At 41.5% G+C, this 17,954-nt stretch overlaps 1 protein-coding gene across 2 annotated transcripts in view; it reads left to right on the top strand.

Annotated features, from left to right (window-relative positions):
• Window positions 1-17,954, top strand: part of UBR2 (ubiquitin protein ligase E3 component n-recognin 2) — a 75,665-nt gene that overhangs the window by 40,485 nt on the left and 17,226 nt on the right. Inside the window, exons 20-35 of one of the 2 annotated variants that reach the window (XM_054169161.1) lie at window positions 570-633; window positions 933-1,057; window positions 3,122-3,174; window positions 3,438-3,540; window positions 4,119-4,167; window positions 5,103-5,257; window positions 8,275-8,377; window positions 9,096-9,205; window positions 9,426-9,506; window positions 10,268-10,449; window positions 12,317-12,516; window positions 13,272-13,365; window positions 15,877-16,038; window positions 16,392-16,489; window positions 16,713-16,785; window positions 17,732-17,880. In XM_054169161.1, coding sequence (XP_054025136.1) covers window positions 570-633; window positions 933-1,057; window positions 3,122-3,174; window positions 3,438-3,540; window positions 4,119-4,167; window positions 5,103-5,257; window positions 8,275-8,377; window positions 9,096-9,205; window positions 9,426-9,506; window positions 10,268-10,449; window positions 12,317-12,516; window positions 13,272-13,365; window positions 15,877-16,038; window positions 16,392-16,489; window positions 16,713-16,785; window positions 17,732-17,880 — 1,801 coding nt within the window. Of the gene's footprint in view, window positions 1-569; window positions 634-932; window positions 1,058-3,121; window positions 3,175-3,437; window positions 3,541-4,118; window positions 4,169-5,102; window positions 5,258-8,274; window positions 8,378-9,095; window positions 9,206-9,425; window positions 9,507-10,267; window positions 10,450-12,316; window positions 12,517-13,271; window positions 13,366-15,876; window positions 16,039-16,391; window positions 16,490-16,712; window positions 16,786-17,731; window positions 17,881-17,954 lie in introns of those variants that run through there. The other variant, XR_008462669.1, reaches the window with a different exon arrangement.

Below are 17,954 nucleotides of genomic sequence, written 5' to 3'. Positions count from 1 at the left end.
CTCCCTTATGAGGAGAGACTGAGGGACTTAGCTTGGAGAAAAGGAGTCTAAGGAGTGGCCTCATTAATGTTTATAAATACGTCTAGGGTGAGTGCTGAGAGGCTGGAGCCAGGCTCTTCCTGGTGATGCCCAATGAGAGGACAAGGGGCAGTGGGTGGAAGTTGAGGCATAGCAAGTCCCATGGAAACAAGAGGAAATATTTTTTTTTCAATGTGAGGGTGATGGAACACTGGAACAGGCTGCTCAGGGGGGTTGTGGAGTCTTCCTCCCTGGAGATACTCAAAACCCACCTGGATGTGTTCCTGTGTGACCTGGTATAGGTGATCCTGCTCTGGCAGGGGGGTTGGACTAGGTGATCTTTTGAGGTCCCTTCCAGCCCCTAACATTCTGTGATGATAATCTTAAGAATTTTAAGGCAGCTGTGATTAAATTTCAGTGTAGTTCAATTTGGGAGTGGTAAGAAAGCAAGCAGGGTATGTTTTGAAGCGCTCTGAAAACATTTCCAGCATAGGGAATAATTATTGTAAACTTAATTGAAAAATTTAAGTTCTTTTTTTTGTTCAATTTAGGATGTTGTTCAACAAAACAACACTCTTATAGAAGAGATGCTATACCTCATTATAATGATTGTTGGTAAGTTCTGAATACATTTAATTACAAATATTAATCTTTGTAATGGTCTGCAGTAAGCATTTCTTATAGTCATCTGAAATTTGGTTCTGTTTTGAACTTCCTATATAGTTCAGACTTCTTTCCAATGAGAAAAACCCTTAATCTAGCTCAGATTTATGTAATGAATTTTGGAACACTAGAGGGTGACCACAAGATTTCACAGAAGAGGCATCTTTTCCAGTCTTTTAAGCTGCAAAGTAAGACAAATAAATGTCTGAAATTCTAAATAAATAAATAAAAGGTTTGTTCAATTTTCACAGGTGAAAGATTCAGTCCTGGAATAGGACAGGTCAATGCAACAGATGAAATCAAACGAGAGATTATCCATCAGCTGAGCATCAGGCCAATGGCTCACAGTGAATTGGTGAAGGCATTACCTGAAGATGTAAGTAACTTGGGAAAGTGTGGTGAGGAGGACAGAGCAACTTCCAGCTTTCTAAGGCTGATGGCTGAAAAGTTTTCTTACAGTATCACTAAGGTTGGAAGAGACCTCAAAGATCATCAAGTCCAACCTGTCACCACAGACCTCATGACTAGACCATGGCACCAAGTGCCACGTCCAATCCCCTCTTGAACACCTCCAGGGATGGTGACTCCACCACCTCCCTGGGCAGCACATTCCAATGACAAACGACTCGCTCAGTGAAGAACTTTCTCCTCACCTCCAGCCTAAACTTCCCCTGGTGCAGCTTGAGACTGTGTCCTCTTGTTCTGGTGCTGGTTGCCTGGGAGAAAAGACCAACCCCTTCCTGGCTACAGCCACCTTTCAGGTAGTTGTAGAGGGCAATGAGGTCACCCCTGATCCTTCTCTTCTCCAGGCTAAGCAACCCCAGCTCCCTCAGCCTCTCCTCACAGGGCTGTGCTCAAGGCCTCTCCCCAGCCTTGTTGCCCTTCTCTGGACATGTTCAAGTATCTCAATGTCCTTCTTAAACTGAGGGGCCCAGAACTGGACACAGGACTCAAGGTGTGGCCTAACCAATGCAGAGTACAGGGGCACAATGACCTCCCTGCTCCTGCTGGCCACACTATTCCTAATACAGGCCAGGATGCCATTGGCTTTCTTGGCTACCTGGGCAGACTGCTGGCTCATGTTTAGGTGGCTGTCAATCAGCACCCCCAGGTCCCTCTCTGTTTGGGAGCTCTCCAGCTACTCTGACCCCAGCCTGTAGCTCTGCATGGGGTTGCTGTGGCCAAAGTGCAGCACCTGGCACTTGGACTTGTTGAATGTCATCCTCTTGGACTCTGCCCATCTGTCCAGTTGGTCGAGGTCCCTCTGCAGAGCCCTTCTGCCCTACATTGTTTTATGCCACTGCATGTGGAATGGGAACAACATGATTATGCTAAGAGCAAGGTTAGTATGGATGCAGATGAATAGTTACTGTAGAGAAGGAAGGGAAGAGCTGTAGAAGAAGAAACAAACTGCAGAGGCAGAAAACTTTTTCATCTCTTCTGTTTTTAATACTGTTTCTTATCAGGCCATCTGGGTGGCAGTCTCTGCAGTCTGCTTGTAAACCCTGAATAGACATATGGAAGTGGGTTGTCAGAGCTATCCAGAAATATAAGCTGTTATATTTTAGAACCTAACAGTAATTGAAAAGACATAGAATCAACCACAGTGTAATGACTTGTGTAATGCAAATGTGTCATTTGCATGGACAGAAACCTTGATCTCAATCCTGGTATGAGTGGGTTTGTAGGACAGCAAAGTTCTAAAGTTTTTTCTTTTGACAGTCAGCATTCAAAAGTTCATCTTTTTTTTTCTATGCTGGTAGTACTTTTAATGATAAGTTCTGAAATATTATGTCCTAAATATTTTTAAACATTAAAATTTGACTTTCTGAGTCTTTTGGGAAGCATTGTGATTATTTTTTGTGGAGGAAATAATTTAAGGTTGGATGACAGTGCCACCTAGGATTTAAGTTAGTTCTAAATTCTTGTCAGTCTTAAATTCTTTTTCCCTGGTCTGCTGAGTGCTGTGGATATGTATCACTGGAAGGGATGGGACTATTAAAAGGTAATCTGTGTATGAAATGATGTTGTATATTTAATCTGGTTTTCCCCAGCTGCTTTGTTGTTGTTTTAGCATCTTTTGGTTACTTATCTTTTTGGCTTATATATATGTGTGTGTGTATATATATTTAAAGGTCCAGAAATATTGACTGTATATTCCTAAAATACACTCAGTGAACTAACAGAATTTACTGCATTCAAGCTCATTATGAAAGGGGGAAAAGAAAATACACTTAAAATGGCATGATGTTTTACAACCACTTTCTTCAGAGATGGTACTCCTGAATATGTGCTTTAGTATTCTCTTTAGTGTCAATAAAATGACTTTGTACTGCATTCATTTTGCATGCTTATTACTCATTTAGTGTTACATCATATTTGAATGTGTTTAATCCAAGAACTACAGTAACACACTGTCTTGCCTTTTCATTCAATGTAGGAGAACAGGGAGACAGGAATGGAAAGCGTGATTGAAGAAGTAGCCTGCTTCAAGTATGTTTCCCTTTATTCTAATAGCCCATTTTTAAAGTTGAGATACAGAGATTAGTGAAACTGAAAGAATAGAAAGAAGGGGAGGGGGTTGTGGTGTTTTCCTATGGCTTTCCTCATGCATCATTCTTCATAGACATTGTAGAAATCAAGGAACAGCTTGGAGCAGTGGGGTTTAGCTGTTCTATTTAACCATTTATACTCAGGTGTTAATAACCAATGAACATGAGGGTTTGTATATCTTTTTGCCTTTTCTTTCTTTGTAGGAAGCCTGGATTAACAGGTAGAGGACTGTATGAATTAAAACCAGAATGTGCCAGGAACTTCAATCTCTATTTCTATCACTTTTCAAGGGCAGAGCAATCAAAGGTAACCATTTAACTTAACTTTCTGGCTTCCATTGTGTAGCTTTTTGGCTTTGCTCTTTTCCCAAAGCTTAGTTATGTGAAGAAGTCTTGTCAGCTGGTTAAAAAGTAACTTCTGAAAGTTAACTTAGTTGAGAATGTTAGCAAAATTTGCCCAGGATTTTGCAGTGATTTCTAAGCTACTATACAGCGCTGCTGAAATCAGTGGGCCTTTTTGAGCTTGTCTGTGGATTCTCTTATGTCTTACTTCACTGAAAGTACTTCAACAATCTGTTTTTATGCTGACATTTATAGAAGTTAACATTTTAGCTCAAACTTGTCCTACAGTTTTATGTTAGAAAAAGAATCCAGAATGGCTCAAGATGAAAGATTTTGCAGATGCATTACAAGTAGAATGTAAGACAAACTGAAAAAATGTAGCAGCTTTCTTGTTTTATTTAAGGCTGGGGAAAAAAAAAGGAGAGAGGAGGGGGGGAGGGAAAAAAATCCCCAGACAGTAACAACATAAAACATGAGTGATTCTTTTATTGGTTTTATTTTTTGGGCAGGGTTTGAATAATATTGGCATTATTCTTGTTTCAGGCAGAGGAAGCACAGAGAAAGCTGAGAAGACAGAACAGAGAAGACACAGGTATTTCTTTTGGGGAGAAAAGGAAGGCACCTATAAACTGTATTGCACTGGTACTTGGGTAGTGTTCTGTATCACAGTATCACTAAGGTTGGAGGAGACCTTGAGGATCGAGTCCAACCTGTCACCACAGACCTCATGACTAGACCATGGCACCAAGTGCCACGTCCAATCTCCTCTTGAACACCTCCAGGGATGGGGACTCTACCACCTCCCTGGGCAGCACATTCCAATGACGAACGACTCGCTCGGTGAAGAACTTTCTCCTCACCTTGAGTCTAAACCTCCCCTGGTGCAGCTTGAGACTGTGTCCCCTTGTTCTGGTGCTGGTTGCCTGGGAGAAGAGGCCAACCCCTTCCTGGCTACAACCACCTTTCAGGTAGTTGTAGAGGGCAATGAGGTCACCCCTGAGCCTCCTCTTCTCCAGGCTAAGCAGCTCCAGCTCCCTCAGCCTCTCCTCATAGGGCTGTGCTCAGGGTCTCTCCCCTGCCTGGTTGCCCTTCTCTGGACACATTCAAGTGTCTCGGTGTCCTTCCTAAACTGAGGGGCCCAGAACTGGACACAGGACTCAAGGTGCGGCCTAACCAATGCAGAGCACAGGGGCTCAATGACTTCCCTGCTCCTGCTGGCCACACTATTCCTAATGCAGGCCAGGATGCCATTGGCCCTGTACATGGGCTAGGCAGAAGAAAGTGGTTGAAAACGTACCCATTTCCCTTATGGAGAGGAATCCGATTTGTCATGGAACCAGCCTTCTGAATGGCTTATTCCTTTGGCTTTTGTTACATGAAAGCCATAGAGCTTGTTACCCAGAATACTGTTGATCACACAATTGCATGCTGTCTTGGGTCTTTAAGCTGTTTGAAAGTCAGGCATTTTATATGGGTGCTGCAAATTGGCAGAGGTGCTGGAGTGTCAAACACACATTTCTCTTTCAGCACTTCCACCACCAGCTCTTCCTCCTTTCTGCCCACTTTTTGCAAGTCTGGTGAATATTCTGCAGTCTGATGTCATGCTGTGCATTATGGGAACCATACTGCAGTGGGCAGTAGAACACAATGGCTATGCCTGGTCAGAGTCCATGCTGCAAAGGGTATGTTTCCTTCTTAAAAATTATGGTAAAGGAAGATTCCTTCCTTTAGGAATATTTTATATATTGTATTTATTGTATGTATAGATAGATTGTGTGTGTATATATAAAATAGAATAGTACAGAATAATATGTTATTAATATTATATATTAGTATATTTATTATTTTATATATATACTGTATTAAGGAATATTTTATATATTTTAAGTTTGGGTTGTTTACTTGGTGTCTAACACCAAATTGCTCTTTCCATTTGATCTCCCTTCTGGACAGAGTCAAAATGAGCCTTGGAATTCTGGCCTACCTCTTTTCTGAGGGGAGATACATGCTGTTCTATGCAGTTGAATAGAGATGAATAGAAACTAATCAAAACATTGTTGGGGTAAAACCTAAAGGGAAATGCCTAGCACCAAATTGCTTTTTCCATTTGATCTCCCTTCTGGACAGAGTCAAAATGAGCCTTGAAATTCTGGGCTACCTCTTTCATGTGTTAAGATACATGCTGTTCTATGCAGTTGCAAACAGCTCGATTCTGAGACAAATAGAAACTAATCAAAACACTATTGGGGGTGTCTAACATATCTAAATGAGAAATAAATGGTCTTTTCTGATACAGAGGACTAGGGAAACTACTCTGACTGCAATTTATTTTTAAAAGTGAATTGAAAACGGGTAAATTTCTGAGGGAGTGCACACAAGGGAAGAATTCTGCTTGAATGACTTGCTTATTGTGGCAGAGAACCACTTTTGAATTGTTGCATGTTAAGTAAAGCACATTGACCTTTTCTTCCATGTTTCTTTGCTTAGTTTCAGTTTAGGCTAAATCACTTTAGAAAAGAAATTGTGGAAGTACAGGAAAGAATTTTCTAGCTTGAAATAGTTTCAGCTTTGGCAAACTCAGCTGAGAGGTTTTATCCTCACTGTTTATAGGGATCTTTAGAAACCTGGAGGGTTACTGCAGATTTTGTTGCCCGTGATGGTCATTTTTCTGGGGTGTGCAGAAAAAAGTGATGAACTGCCATCAAATGGTGATTCATATTAGCCAGTTGTTGTTTTAGTATCCAAACTCACACTTCTCAAAAATATTAATGGATTTTTTTAAATAACATTTTGCAATGAAATTTCAGCTTTGAAACAGAGTATTGATTTATTTCCCTCCTGACCCTGATGTTCATTCTCATTGAGTGTATATTGCCTGCTACAGCTGAGTTTGAATTAAACAAAAGCAATTCTGTATAACACAGGAAAAGATGAAAACAGAACAATATATAGGTGTTATAAATCACAGCAAACAGAATCATAGAATCAATGAGGTTAGAAAAGACCTCAGAAATCACCAAGTCCAACCTGTCACCCAACACCTCTTGACTAACTAAACCATGGCTTCAACTGCCACATCCAGTCCCCTTTTGAACACCTCCAGGAACGGTGACTCCACCACCTCCCTGGGCAGCACATTCCAATGGCCAGTTACTCTTCTTGTGAAGAACTTTCTCCTCACCTTAAGCCTAAACCTCCCCTGGCACAGCTTGAGACTGCGTCCTCTTGTTCTGGTGCTGGTTGCTTGGGAAAAGAGACCAACTGCCCCCTGGCTACAACCTTCCTTCAGGTAGTTGTAGAGAGCAAGAAGGTCTCCCCTGAGCCTCTCTTCTCCAGACTAAACACCCCCAGCTCCCTCAGCCTTTTCTCACAGGGCTGTGCTCCAGACCCCTCCCCTGCCTCGTTGCCTTTCTCTGGACACATTCAAGTTTGTCAATATCCTTCTTAAACTGAGGGGCCCAGAACTGGACACAGGACTCAAGGTGTGGCCTAACCAGTGCTGAGTACAGGGGCAGAATGACTTCCCTGCTCCTGCTGGCCACGCTATTCCTGATGCAGGCCAGGATCCCATTGGCCTTCTTGGCCACCTGGGCACATGGAGAATGTAATTACATTTAGGTAATGTGAGAATGTGTGAATAGAATAAGATTTTTATTTATTTGAAACTCAACTAAAACATACTCAGCCATTTGAGTACTTCTGTGGTGTTCTCCAAAATATGCAATCCATTAGGGCCCTTGCTTGGGACCTCATGGCTCTTTGTATTCACTTGTGCCATGCAGCTGCACTCCATCTTTCCCAAGTTAACCAATCCTGTCCTGGATGTGCCATACAAAGGTTGATATGAGACACCTGGAAGAGGTGGCCCATACCTGATGAGACTTTGATATGACTGAGGAAATACTGACTGATGCTTATTAAAATAAATCTTAAAACCCCCTGTAAGATTCAAATCAGGTTTTACCACTTTTTCATGTAGATACTTAGGCTGTTGCATTCCAAATCTGTTGCACAGATTTTCTGGTGATTATCCTTTCCTTGCATGGGTTTGTATTGATTCCAGGCACTTGGTGATGTTTTTTTTCTCTTGATGAACCCCAGTTTGTATGGGGTGGCAAAGGTAGTTGATTCAACATGAGTTTACCACCACGATTTAAGTGTTTCATCTTTAAAATGCCCTTCAGACTCTTTTAGTGCCAAATAGGGTAATTTCAGATTTTAAATTAGAAGGAGATTACAGCATTTTAACACCTTAAAAGTTAGCTTTGATTTAGAATGTGTTAATGGAGTGCTAGAATAATTTATCTTCATTATTTCAATATTTGTCAGTTAAAATTGGCATATAAACAGGATTTTGAGTGGCTCACGCTTCTGTCCAGAGACTTGTGATAATGACATGGCAATTGCTAGGGAGAAAGCTAAGAAGCATTCCCTGCTCTCTCACTAGGCAAGACAGCAGACAGAATAAGTGGTATAATGTATTTTTTTAGCTGGTAATGTTTTAAGAATTGATAAACACTGCTGCTCATGTGTGATGTGGGTTTGAAACTGTGTGCATGCAGGAATAAGTTCAAGTGTATTCTCATGATACAATTTTATTGTCTGACTTCCTTATCTCTTCATGAATTACCCAAATTGTATGAAGAGAGACTATGCATTATTTCAGAAAACAAATAATGGTTTTAAAAAAATCACCTAGGTTCTGCATTTGCTTGGAATGGCACTACAAGAAGAAAAACAGCATCTGGAGAACCTCAGCGAGGAGAATGTTGTCACCTTTACCTTCACTCAGAAAATATCAAGTATGCCTTTCTTTGCAAGCCTATAGCAAATTTTACATAACTGAAAATGCCAGTATTTCATATTTCACTCTGCTGAAATGCTGTTAGCCAGAAAGATATATTTGGCTTTCCATGATGATTTTACCAAGTTGACCATATATATCTATATATATATGTGCTTTACATACAGGTTGATTCTGTACTAGTAGTAATACTGCTGAAGGCCTTTTCTAGATGAGAAATCTGGAGGTTGACTAACTCCTAGTAAATCTGATTCTTAATATCTTTAAGTACCATCTCAAAGATTGCTGTACATAATCAGATGCTACACTTGGAAAAACCGAAGTTGCATTCTTAAATCTTGACTCTCCTTCCTATCTTCTGACCAGCACCTCTAGTTTCACTAAGACAACTTCATTTTAAATCAGTGAAAATAAAATACTGGTGGCTGTATGTGGCAGCTCCCAAGATGAAAACCCCCAGGGAGCACATACAGTCCATTTGCCTTGTAAGAAGATACAGAGTAAGGCTTTTAGAGCTGTTTTGTCTGACTTCTCAGAGTTTAGAGAATGTTCATGAAAATGCTGGTGGAGGGGGCAATGAGAGTTGCATATGGTGCCTGTTTGTTCAAAGCTCTCAGCTGCTTGAAGTGTGGGGTTTGGGGATTTGTCTTTAATGTTAGTGAATGATCAGTTTGTCAGGTTAACAGCCTAGTCAATTGTTGTCATGTTCTTCTCAGGACCAGGAGAGGCACCCAATAATTCCCCTAGTATACTAGCTATGCTGGAAACACTGCAAAATGCACCTCATCTCGAAGTGCACAAGGACATGATCAGATGGATATTGAAGGTAAAGTTATTCTTTATAACTTAGGAGAATCATGGGAAAATGACTTAACAACAACAAAACCCAAACAAAACGAAACTTTCCTAATTATTTCCAAGTTGTGCTTTGTTATGTCTACTTTTTGCCCTTCTGGAATTCAGCATGGTTGCATTGTCTGACCATCTTGATAGTATATGCAGTTACATTCACTTGTCACACAGAAACTGTTTCTTTCTTGTTCCAGACCTTTAATGCTATTAAGAAACTAAGAGAAAGCTCTTCTCCAAGTCCTGTGGCTGAAACAGAAGGAACGATTATGGAGGAGGTAAAACCAAGCTGTTAACAGTTAGTTGGTGTTAAACAGATCTGCTTGTGACTTGCAAAGGACTGTACTTCTGATTGCAGCTCTAAATTAGACAGGAAGCATTAGTGATTGCAGAAATTTTGTGTCTCAGCTTATAGATGAAACTCATTTGATGAAAGACTTATTGGAAGAGTCCCTGGGCTATTTTTCTTTGCTTTATATAGTGTAGTGTTCCAACCTTTTGCAGGTTTGCTCCATAGAGCTGTTTGTTGCACTGGTCCCAGCATTTCATGGTTCTGCTCTTCCCATAATTTGGGACTCCTGGGGATGTGGTTACAAGAAATGGTATCTGTATCTTGCCATGCAGGTCATTCCAGATAAGATCAGCTAGTTCATTTAGCTGAACATGGCATTCTAAATATTACACACAGGGTAGCAGCTTAGAGCGCTGCAGTGCATTCAGGAGTACAACTAATATGGAGGAGGAGCAGCACTAGAGATGAGACCTGTCCTTTACTGACTTTTTAATCTTATGAATGCTCAAAGGAAAGAGCAAAACAAAACCCAGTTAAAGGTTAAGGAGGAATATAATTGTGGATGTGCAGTTCTACCAGCATTGAACACGAGGTAAAAAGGGCACAAAATAACTTTTTGGTAGAACTTTCCTTTTGTCTTTTTCTGAAATTTTTGCTGTTTGGAGGTTGGTAACACATAGCAGTAGCTAAAATAAATTCTGTGGCAACGAGGTCTTACCTGGGACTGACCTGGCAACACGATTTCAGAGTTCCCGGGATAAAGACAAGGCTGAAAGGAAGCGGAAAGCTGAGATTGCCAGGTTGCGCCGGGAAAAAATCATGGCCCAGATGTCCGAGATGCAGCGGCACTTCATCAATGAGAACAAAGAGCTCTTCCAGCAGACTCTGGAGGAGCTAGATACTTCGACCTCTGGAGTGAATGAAAACAGGTAAAGGAATCTTGTTTCATTTTTTTTTCCCTTTAACTTTTACACCAGATTGCCCTATTTCCCTACTTTGAAGTGCTTTTTTTCCATCCAGTCTTGATGGAAAACTACTGATACATTTTTGAGACCAGAAGCCCTATGAGGAGAGATTCAGGGAGCTGGGGTTGCTTAGTCTGGAGAGCAGGAGACTCAGGGGGGGACCTTATTGCTCTCTACAACTACCTGAAGGGGGGTTGTAGTGAGGCGGAGGTTGGTCTCTTCTCCCAGGCAACCAGCACCAGAACAAGAGGGCACAGTCTCAGGCTGCATCAGGGGAGGTTTAGGCTGGAGGTTAGGAGGAAGTTTTACACAGAGAGAGTGATTGCCCACTGGAATGGGCTGCCTGAGGAGGTGGTGGGGTCGCCGTCGCTGGGGGTGTTCAGGGCGAGGCTTGGCAGGATGCTTGGTTGCATGGTTTAGTTGATTAGGTGGTGTCGGATGATAGGTTGGACATGATGATCTCGAAGGTCTCTTCCAACCTGGTTTATTCTATTCTAAAAGGAGCAGCAAATGGAGTGCTTTCCACTCCTCTTTATGTTAAGATGATAGGATGAATATTGATTCCTCACTCATCTCATCCTGATAATACTGAACCTAAGCAGGCAAATAGTTGGGTTTTTTTTATGAAGTCATGGAGTAAATTATTGACAATACTCAAGGGACTATGCTATTAAACAGAGTAAACTTGAAATAGTTGATTTTCTGTCTGAAGATCTGCAAGAAAATCTGCATGTAGTTGGAAATATGAATTGAAGCATGTTCATGATTTTCATAGGATCAATAAGGTTGGAAAAGACCTCAGAGATCATCAAGTCCAACCTGTCACCCAACACCTCATGACTACTAAACCATGGCTTCAGGTGCCACGTCCAATGCCTTTTTGAGCACCTCCAGGGATGGTGACTCCACCACCTCCCTGGGGAGCCCAGTCCTGTCCCAGTTTGAAGGCAGATCTTCCCTTGCCTCCCACCAGGGCAGAAAAATGAAACTCACACAAATGGATTACAGAAGTGATGGAAAGTTTCAGTGGCAAAGCAGTGAGTGTTTTACAGAGAGCTACAAGCACAGTGACAAAAGAGATCCCAAAGCATACCCAGAAGCCTCCCAGCATTCCCCTTCTGCCTACCTGAGGGTACACCCAAAAACCCCCAGGGCTCTTTCTTCCCCGCCCTCCACTGTTAGGCTAATCTCAGCTGGCCAGATCTGAGATTGCCCTTCCCCCTTCTCCTGGCATTAGGCACAGCCAGGCCCAAGAGGCCTTGAGATAACTCCCCTTCCATTACCAGATAGGGAGCATCTCCCATGGGATCAGTGAGGGAAGAAAGAGGAAGTGTGAGACCTTGCTGATGGATTTATAGGGAGCAGGACATTATGGGAATGAAATAGGCAGCTTCCTGTGTCCACCCACTGGGCTGGACACTCGGGGCCCTGGAGGTGTAGCTTGTGTGGCAGCAACACGAGGCACCCAGCCCAAACTGCCACAATTCCAATGGCCAGTAATAATTGGCCAATAGTAATGGCCAATTTTGTGAGCATGTGGGGTGTTTTCAGAATCTGTGAGGCTGTTGAGGGATGCTGATGATGGCTTGTCACAGATACAGTTTCTGTGTTAAACTGGAGCAGTTAATTTTTTGGGAGGGTATGATGATGATGTTATTTTTTCCTGTGGAATATGTTCTGTTTCTATGGGCATAGGAATTGTTGTATAAATGTAATGGCTATTTTTTTGTCAGCATTTCTCATAAAGGTAGAAAACTGCTAATACCAGCTTTTAAATCTTTAATTTGCAATGTTCTCCAAATTTGCTCACTGGTGTTTTTGAATATTCTAGCCCTGCAATTTCAGATGCAAAACTCACAGCCTTGGGACCAGAGCAAACTAGAGTATCTGAGCAGAGACAAGTTGTTATGTGTATATTGTGTCAGGAGGAACAAGAAGTTAAAGTGGACAGCAGGGCTATGGTCTTGGCAGCCTTCATTCAGCGATCAACTGTGTTGTCTAAAAATAGGAACAAAATGACTCCTGATCCTGGTAAGCATTGTTCATGGTTGTCTGTAATGAATGTTGGTATAACATGCTGCAATAACCACTTGCTTCTGTGACAGTGGCATCACCTTCTAATGTTAACTGCATAGCTGTGAATGACATCATTGTAATCAGCAGCAAAACTCCCTTATTTTTCGTGGGGTAGCAATGTGTGTCCTAAACACTTCAAAGCATTATCTAACCCCTCTGCTAGCCATTTATGAAAAAGTTCTTTGTAACAGTTTAAAACCCCTTTAAAATCAGAAGTGGTTTATATTTAAACTGTTCCCATAGTATTCAAGATAGAGGAGGTGTGATTCTAGTGCTGTAAAGCAGAGTACATACGTTTCCTTCTCCTCTCAGTTACATGATCTGAAACAGTTCTTAGTGATAAGAAATACTTGGATTTAGGTAACCTTGTGAATCTGCATTCTACATAAACATGTAGAAGATTTCTGCACTGAATCATTTTGTACTTTCACTCTGGAGATTAATGTTCTTAAACACTGTTCAGTAGTACTGAACCACCCAAACTGCAGGTAGATCATGGGGACCTGTATCAGTTTGTTTTAAAGTCTTAAGTACAGTCCAATATACTCAAAATTGCATGGTATGTGTAAATGAGCTACAAAAGCTGTTGTGGGTTAGTAATATGTCTTGTGCTCAAATGAGTGGTAAAGCTAATGACACAAACATTATCTGCAAGTAAGTATTTCAATAAATGTCTGTTTCAAAGTTGTTTTGTTTTATTTCAAATACAGAGAAGTATGACCCATTATTCATGCACCCTGATCTGTCATGTGGAACACACACGGGGAGCTGTGGACATATTATGCATGCTCATTGTTGGCAAAGGTAAAAAGCTAGTTCAAGTAGCATATCATGTCATTGTTTGCCTAATGGCACTAATTTTCATGGCAAAATTATTGCAGTGTAGTAAATGTGGGGGAGGGGGGGGGGAAGCTAACTTCCTGAAGCATTTAAAACAGTCTGTTGGGGAAAAAATAAGTGGAAATCCTACATAATGTCAGCGTGTTCAAAATCATTTTAATTTACTGTCTGTCATCTTGGCAAAGAAAAATCCAAAGCCACACATGGCAGCTTATGTTCTCTTTGGTTGTTTAGCCATATGCATGATGCCCTTTGTTGCACATATTATTTAAACCCTGAAGCTTAGATTCTTGGAGTTCTTTTTGCAGTTCAGTAATAGATGTGTTCTTGCTGCTGCTTGTTCTGTCTACCAGAGTTTTAAATGACTGTGCATTCTTTGCACTCTTAATTCCTCCATGTTTAGATTGAAGCATAAACTCAATGTTATCCTTTCTTCTTATCCTAAAGGTGATTTTTTTTAGTTTTAGAATAGAATGGAATAGAGTTAACCAGGTTGGAAAAGACCTTTGAGATCATCATGTCCAACCTATCACCCAACACCATCTAATCAACTAAACCATAGCTCCAAGCACCCCATCCAGTCTCTTCCTAAACACCTCCAGTGACGGTGACTCCACCACCACCCTGGGCAGCACATTCCAATGGCCAATCTCTTTCTGTGAAGAATTTCTTCCTAACATCCAGCCTAAACCTCCCCTGGTGCAGCTTGAGACTGTGTCCTCTTGTTCTCCCCTGAGACTCCTCTTCTCCAGGTTAAGCTCCCTCAGCCTCTCCTCACAGGGCTGTGCTCCTGACCCCTCCCCAGCTTTTTTGCCCTTCCTTGGACACTTTCCAGCAACTCAACATCTTTCCTAAACTGATGGTCCCAGAACTGGACACAGGACTCAAGGTGTGGCCTAATCAGTGCTGAGTACAGGGCAGAATGACTTCACTGCTCCTTCTGGCCACACTACTCCTGATGCAGGTCAGGATTCCATTGGCCTTCTTTGTTTCTTTGGGGTTTTTTTGGTTGTTGTTTTGGCTGGTTGTTGTTGTTTTTTTTGTTTTGGGGGTTTAAAAATATTTTTTATTTTTTTTTTAGAAAACCTTTTAGAGTTATTTCTATTCTTTGATTTATTTATTTTTTTTGGAGGGGTATAAACATGCTTAGTGCTATGTGGTTCCAGTGCCACATGACAAATGAAAACAGTTCAAGCCCCTGACTTTGATTAGGCCATTGCTTTGGTCTTTTGCACATTATTCTTAAAACAACTGGTTTCAAATTCTGCCTTGTGTGTGAAGGCTGTTAGGAGCTCCCGGATATTCTGTGGCCATAACCATGTGCAGCTTTCATTTGTAGTCTTTGATAGCATTGCTCACTGAAGAGGCATTCATCTTATTTTGTAGCTCACCTACAGCCTTGTGTGCTTGCCAGTAACTCCTGTTCTTTGTTGTCTGTATTCAGACACTTTTGTTATGACAGAGCATGCTCTAAACCATCTCAGAGGCCTCTGGAATAGCGGTGTATTTATCAAAGCAGTTCATCAAGAATAGTGTGGCCAGCAGGAGCAGGGAGGCCATTGTGCCCCTGTACTCAGCACTGGTTAGGCCACACCTTGAGTCCTGTGTCCAGTTCTGGGCCCCTCAGTTTAAGAAGGACATTGAGACACTTGAAGGTGTCCAGAGAAGGGCAACAAGGCTGGGGAGAGGCCTTGAGCACAGCCCTGTGAGGAGAGGCTGAGGGAGCTGGAGAAGAGGAGGCTCAGGGGAGACCTCATTGCTCTCTACAACTACCTGAAGGAGGGGTTGGTCTCTTCTCTCAAGCAACCAGCACCAGAACAAGAGGACACAGTCTCAAGCTGTGCCAGGGAAGGTTTAGGCTTGAGGTGAGGAGAAAGTTCTTCACTGAGCGAGTCGTTCGTCATTGGAATGTGCTGCCCAGGGAGGTGGTGGAGTCGCCATCCCTGGAGGTGTTCAAGAGGGGATTGGATGTGGCACTTGGTGCCATGGTCTAGTCATGGGGTCTGTGGTGACAGGTTGGACTTGGTGATCTTTGAGATCTCTTCCAACCTTGGTGATTCTGTGATTCTATGATTTAGTTTTTATGTATGCAGAGAGTAGCCACCAGTTTTTCCAGTTGCTGCCTTTAGTGGAGTATGGACATGAATGATAGCCATGCCCCCTCCCCTTAAAATCTGATGTAAAAGTGAGGAATTAATTTTTTTTTAATGCTTCATTTTTCTCTCTACTTATTCCCCTAACCTTTTCCTTCCTAAGTGGAGATTGCTGCAGTTCAGACTTGAATATGATTTAACAGCCCCTTTGGCTGCCAATCATTGAGGACAGCCTCAGCCCCCTTGGCTGCCATAATCCTTCCAGTCAGAGGGCAGAAATTTTCTTGGAAAAGGCAAAACAGTGTCTTCATGACAGTTCATGAATTTGTATGTTAAAGTAATGTTTTAATAGTGTACCACTAATATCCTACTCTTTCTAAAGGTATTTTGATGCTGTCCAAGCAAAAGAACAACGAAGACAGCAGCGCTTACGAGTACACACAAGTTACGATGTGGAAAATGGGGAATTCCTTTGCCCTCTTTGTGAATGCTTAAGCAACACTGTTATTCCTCTGCTTCCTCCACCAAGAGGTTTATTTAACAGGTTTGTTTGCTTTATAAATGTCTTCAATAAATGTTAAAGCCCCCAAAATCTCTAAGAAGCCACACTCCAAAACCTCCTTTCACAATGTTTGTTATATTCTGTCTTGATAACCTCAGATGGATTACCTGCATGCTTATTTTGGGTTATGGACCTTCCTTGGTTGTTGTCTAGTATGGAATTTAGACTGTGAAAGGACAGTAAAGTGTAGGACCTACAGGAGAAGAATTGAGCATGGACAGCAGAGAGAGAGCCTGTTGGGAAACAGAAGAACCTGGAATGCCTGTGAAATAATTTTTGTATGTAGTTTGGTTGTTACTAATGTGTGTGTTCTGTTTCTATGTATTTTTGGACAGGTTAGACTTTTCAGGGCATCCAAACCTAACTCAGTGGGTCAAAACAGTATCTCAGCAAATAAAAGCACTGCATTTACTTCAAGATGAAGACACTGCAAGTAAGTGTGAAGAAACATGTGTGTCTGTATGTGAAAATGTTACACTGTTTGTGGAAGACACCAAGCATCTTGGCTCTACCATAGCAGAGTTCAGAGATGGTGGCAAAAGTGGTGAGAACAGCTTAGAATTTCAGTTTCAGGTGATGTGCTCCTGCACCATTTTAGGATGTAAAGAAATATTTATAGGTGAATAATCAGTTTTTATTACTTCTTGTTCATACAGGCAGCTCTGGTAATTCAGAGAAAATGGATCAGCTGCAGTTGCCAGAAGGATTTAGACCAAATGTCAAACCGAAGTATGTATTTACATCTTCAGTCATTAAATGGTAACATGAAAATAGATGTGGCTTCTGTGCTATAAGGTCTCAGTAATTAAGGCAAACACATGAATTTTGCTTTCATTAGAAAAGTTGCTTCTGCTGATATGGTACTGAAGTCCAAGTGACAAGCAGTAAATAGTGCAGTAGAATTTCAGAGGTGGATGTGGTTAAGTGGATGGACAGAGGAGGTGCTGCAGTTGTATCATCTTCAACATCAGGATTAAGCTTTGTTTCTGTGTTACTTGTAACTGGATGAAGGGCAGCTGTGTGGCTCACTTGGTAGCACATAAGACCTTTAATGGGGAAGGTTGTGAGTTCAAGCCTGCAGTGGGCACTAGTGTCCTCCCTACTCTAGTCATGAGGTCTGTGGTGACAGGTTGGACTCGATGATCTTTGAGGTCTCTTCCAACCTTAGTGATACTGATTACTGAGTGATACTGATTCATCATTATAAGTTGGCACTGCTACCACTAAAACATGAAGGAAGACTATGAAATGTTAGTGTGCAATTTCAGTTACTGTACTGTGTTTGTATTTGAGTCCACCCTTTTGTCACTTGAGGAGAAAGTACTATATTTCATTACATGGTACAGACATGGGTCTGCCAGCTGCACACAAGACACCTGTCCCAGCTGCTGATAGATTTATCAGTCCCACAATTCTCTTTATTTAGGCTTAACTATATTATCTTTGAATAATGGATATTTTTAACACTAAAAAATGAGAGTGATTTCAATGAAATGATAATAATTGGGAATATATCTGCAATAGAAGAGAGGTTACAGAATACCAGATCCACAGAAGAATACTGGAGTTCTCACTTAAAAATCCAGGTGTTCACCTATGGGGTGAATGCTCATTATTAAGAGTACTGTGCTGCTAGTGGAGGTCATAATGAATTAGTTACACTGTTTTGTTTCAGGAATCCTTACTCTGAGAGCATAAAAGAGATGTTGACAACTTTCGGTACGGCAACTTACAAAGTAGGCTTGAAAGTTCATCCAAATGAAGAAGACCCACGTGTACCTATAATGTGCTGGGGGAGCTGTGCTTACACAATACAGACTATAGGTACTAATGTATTCATTTTGCTCCCTTATGTGTGAATTTCAGGATTTAGTTCAATTCATAGCATTGAAATACTT

This window comes from Dryobates pubescens, chromosome 2, assembly GCF_014839835.1.
Source record: "Dryobates pubescens isolate bDryPub1 chromosome 2, bDryPub1.pri, whole genome shotgun sequence".
NCBI lineage: Eukaryota > Metazoa > Chordata > Aves > Piciformes > Picidae > Dryobates > Dryobates pubescens.
Note: the sequence above shows the minus strand (reverse complement) of the source record. Positions and strands in the feature narration are given on the sequence as shown.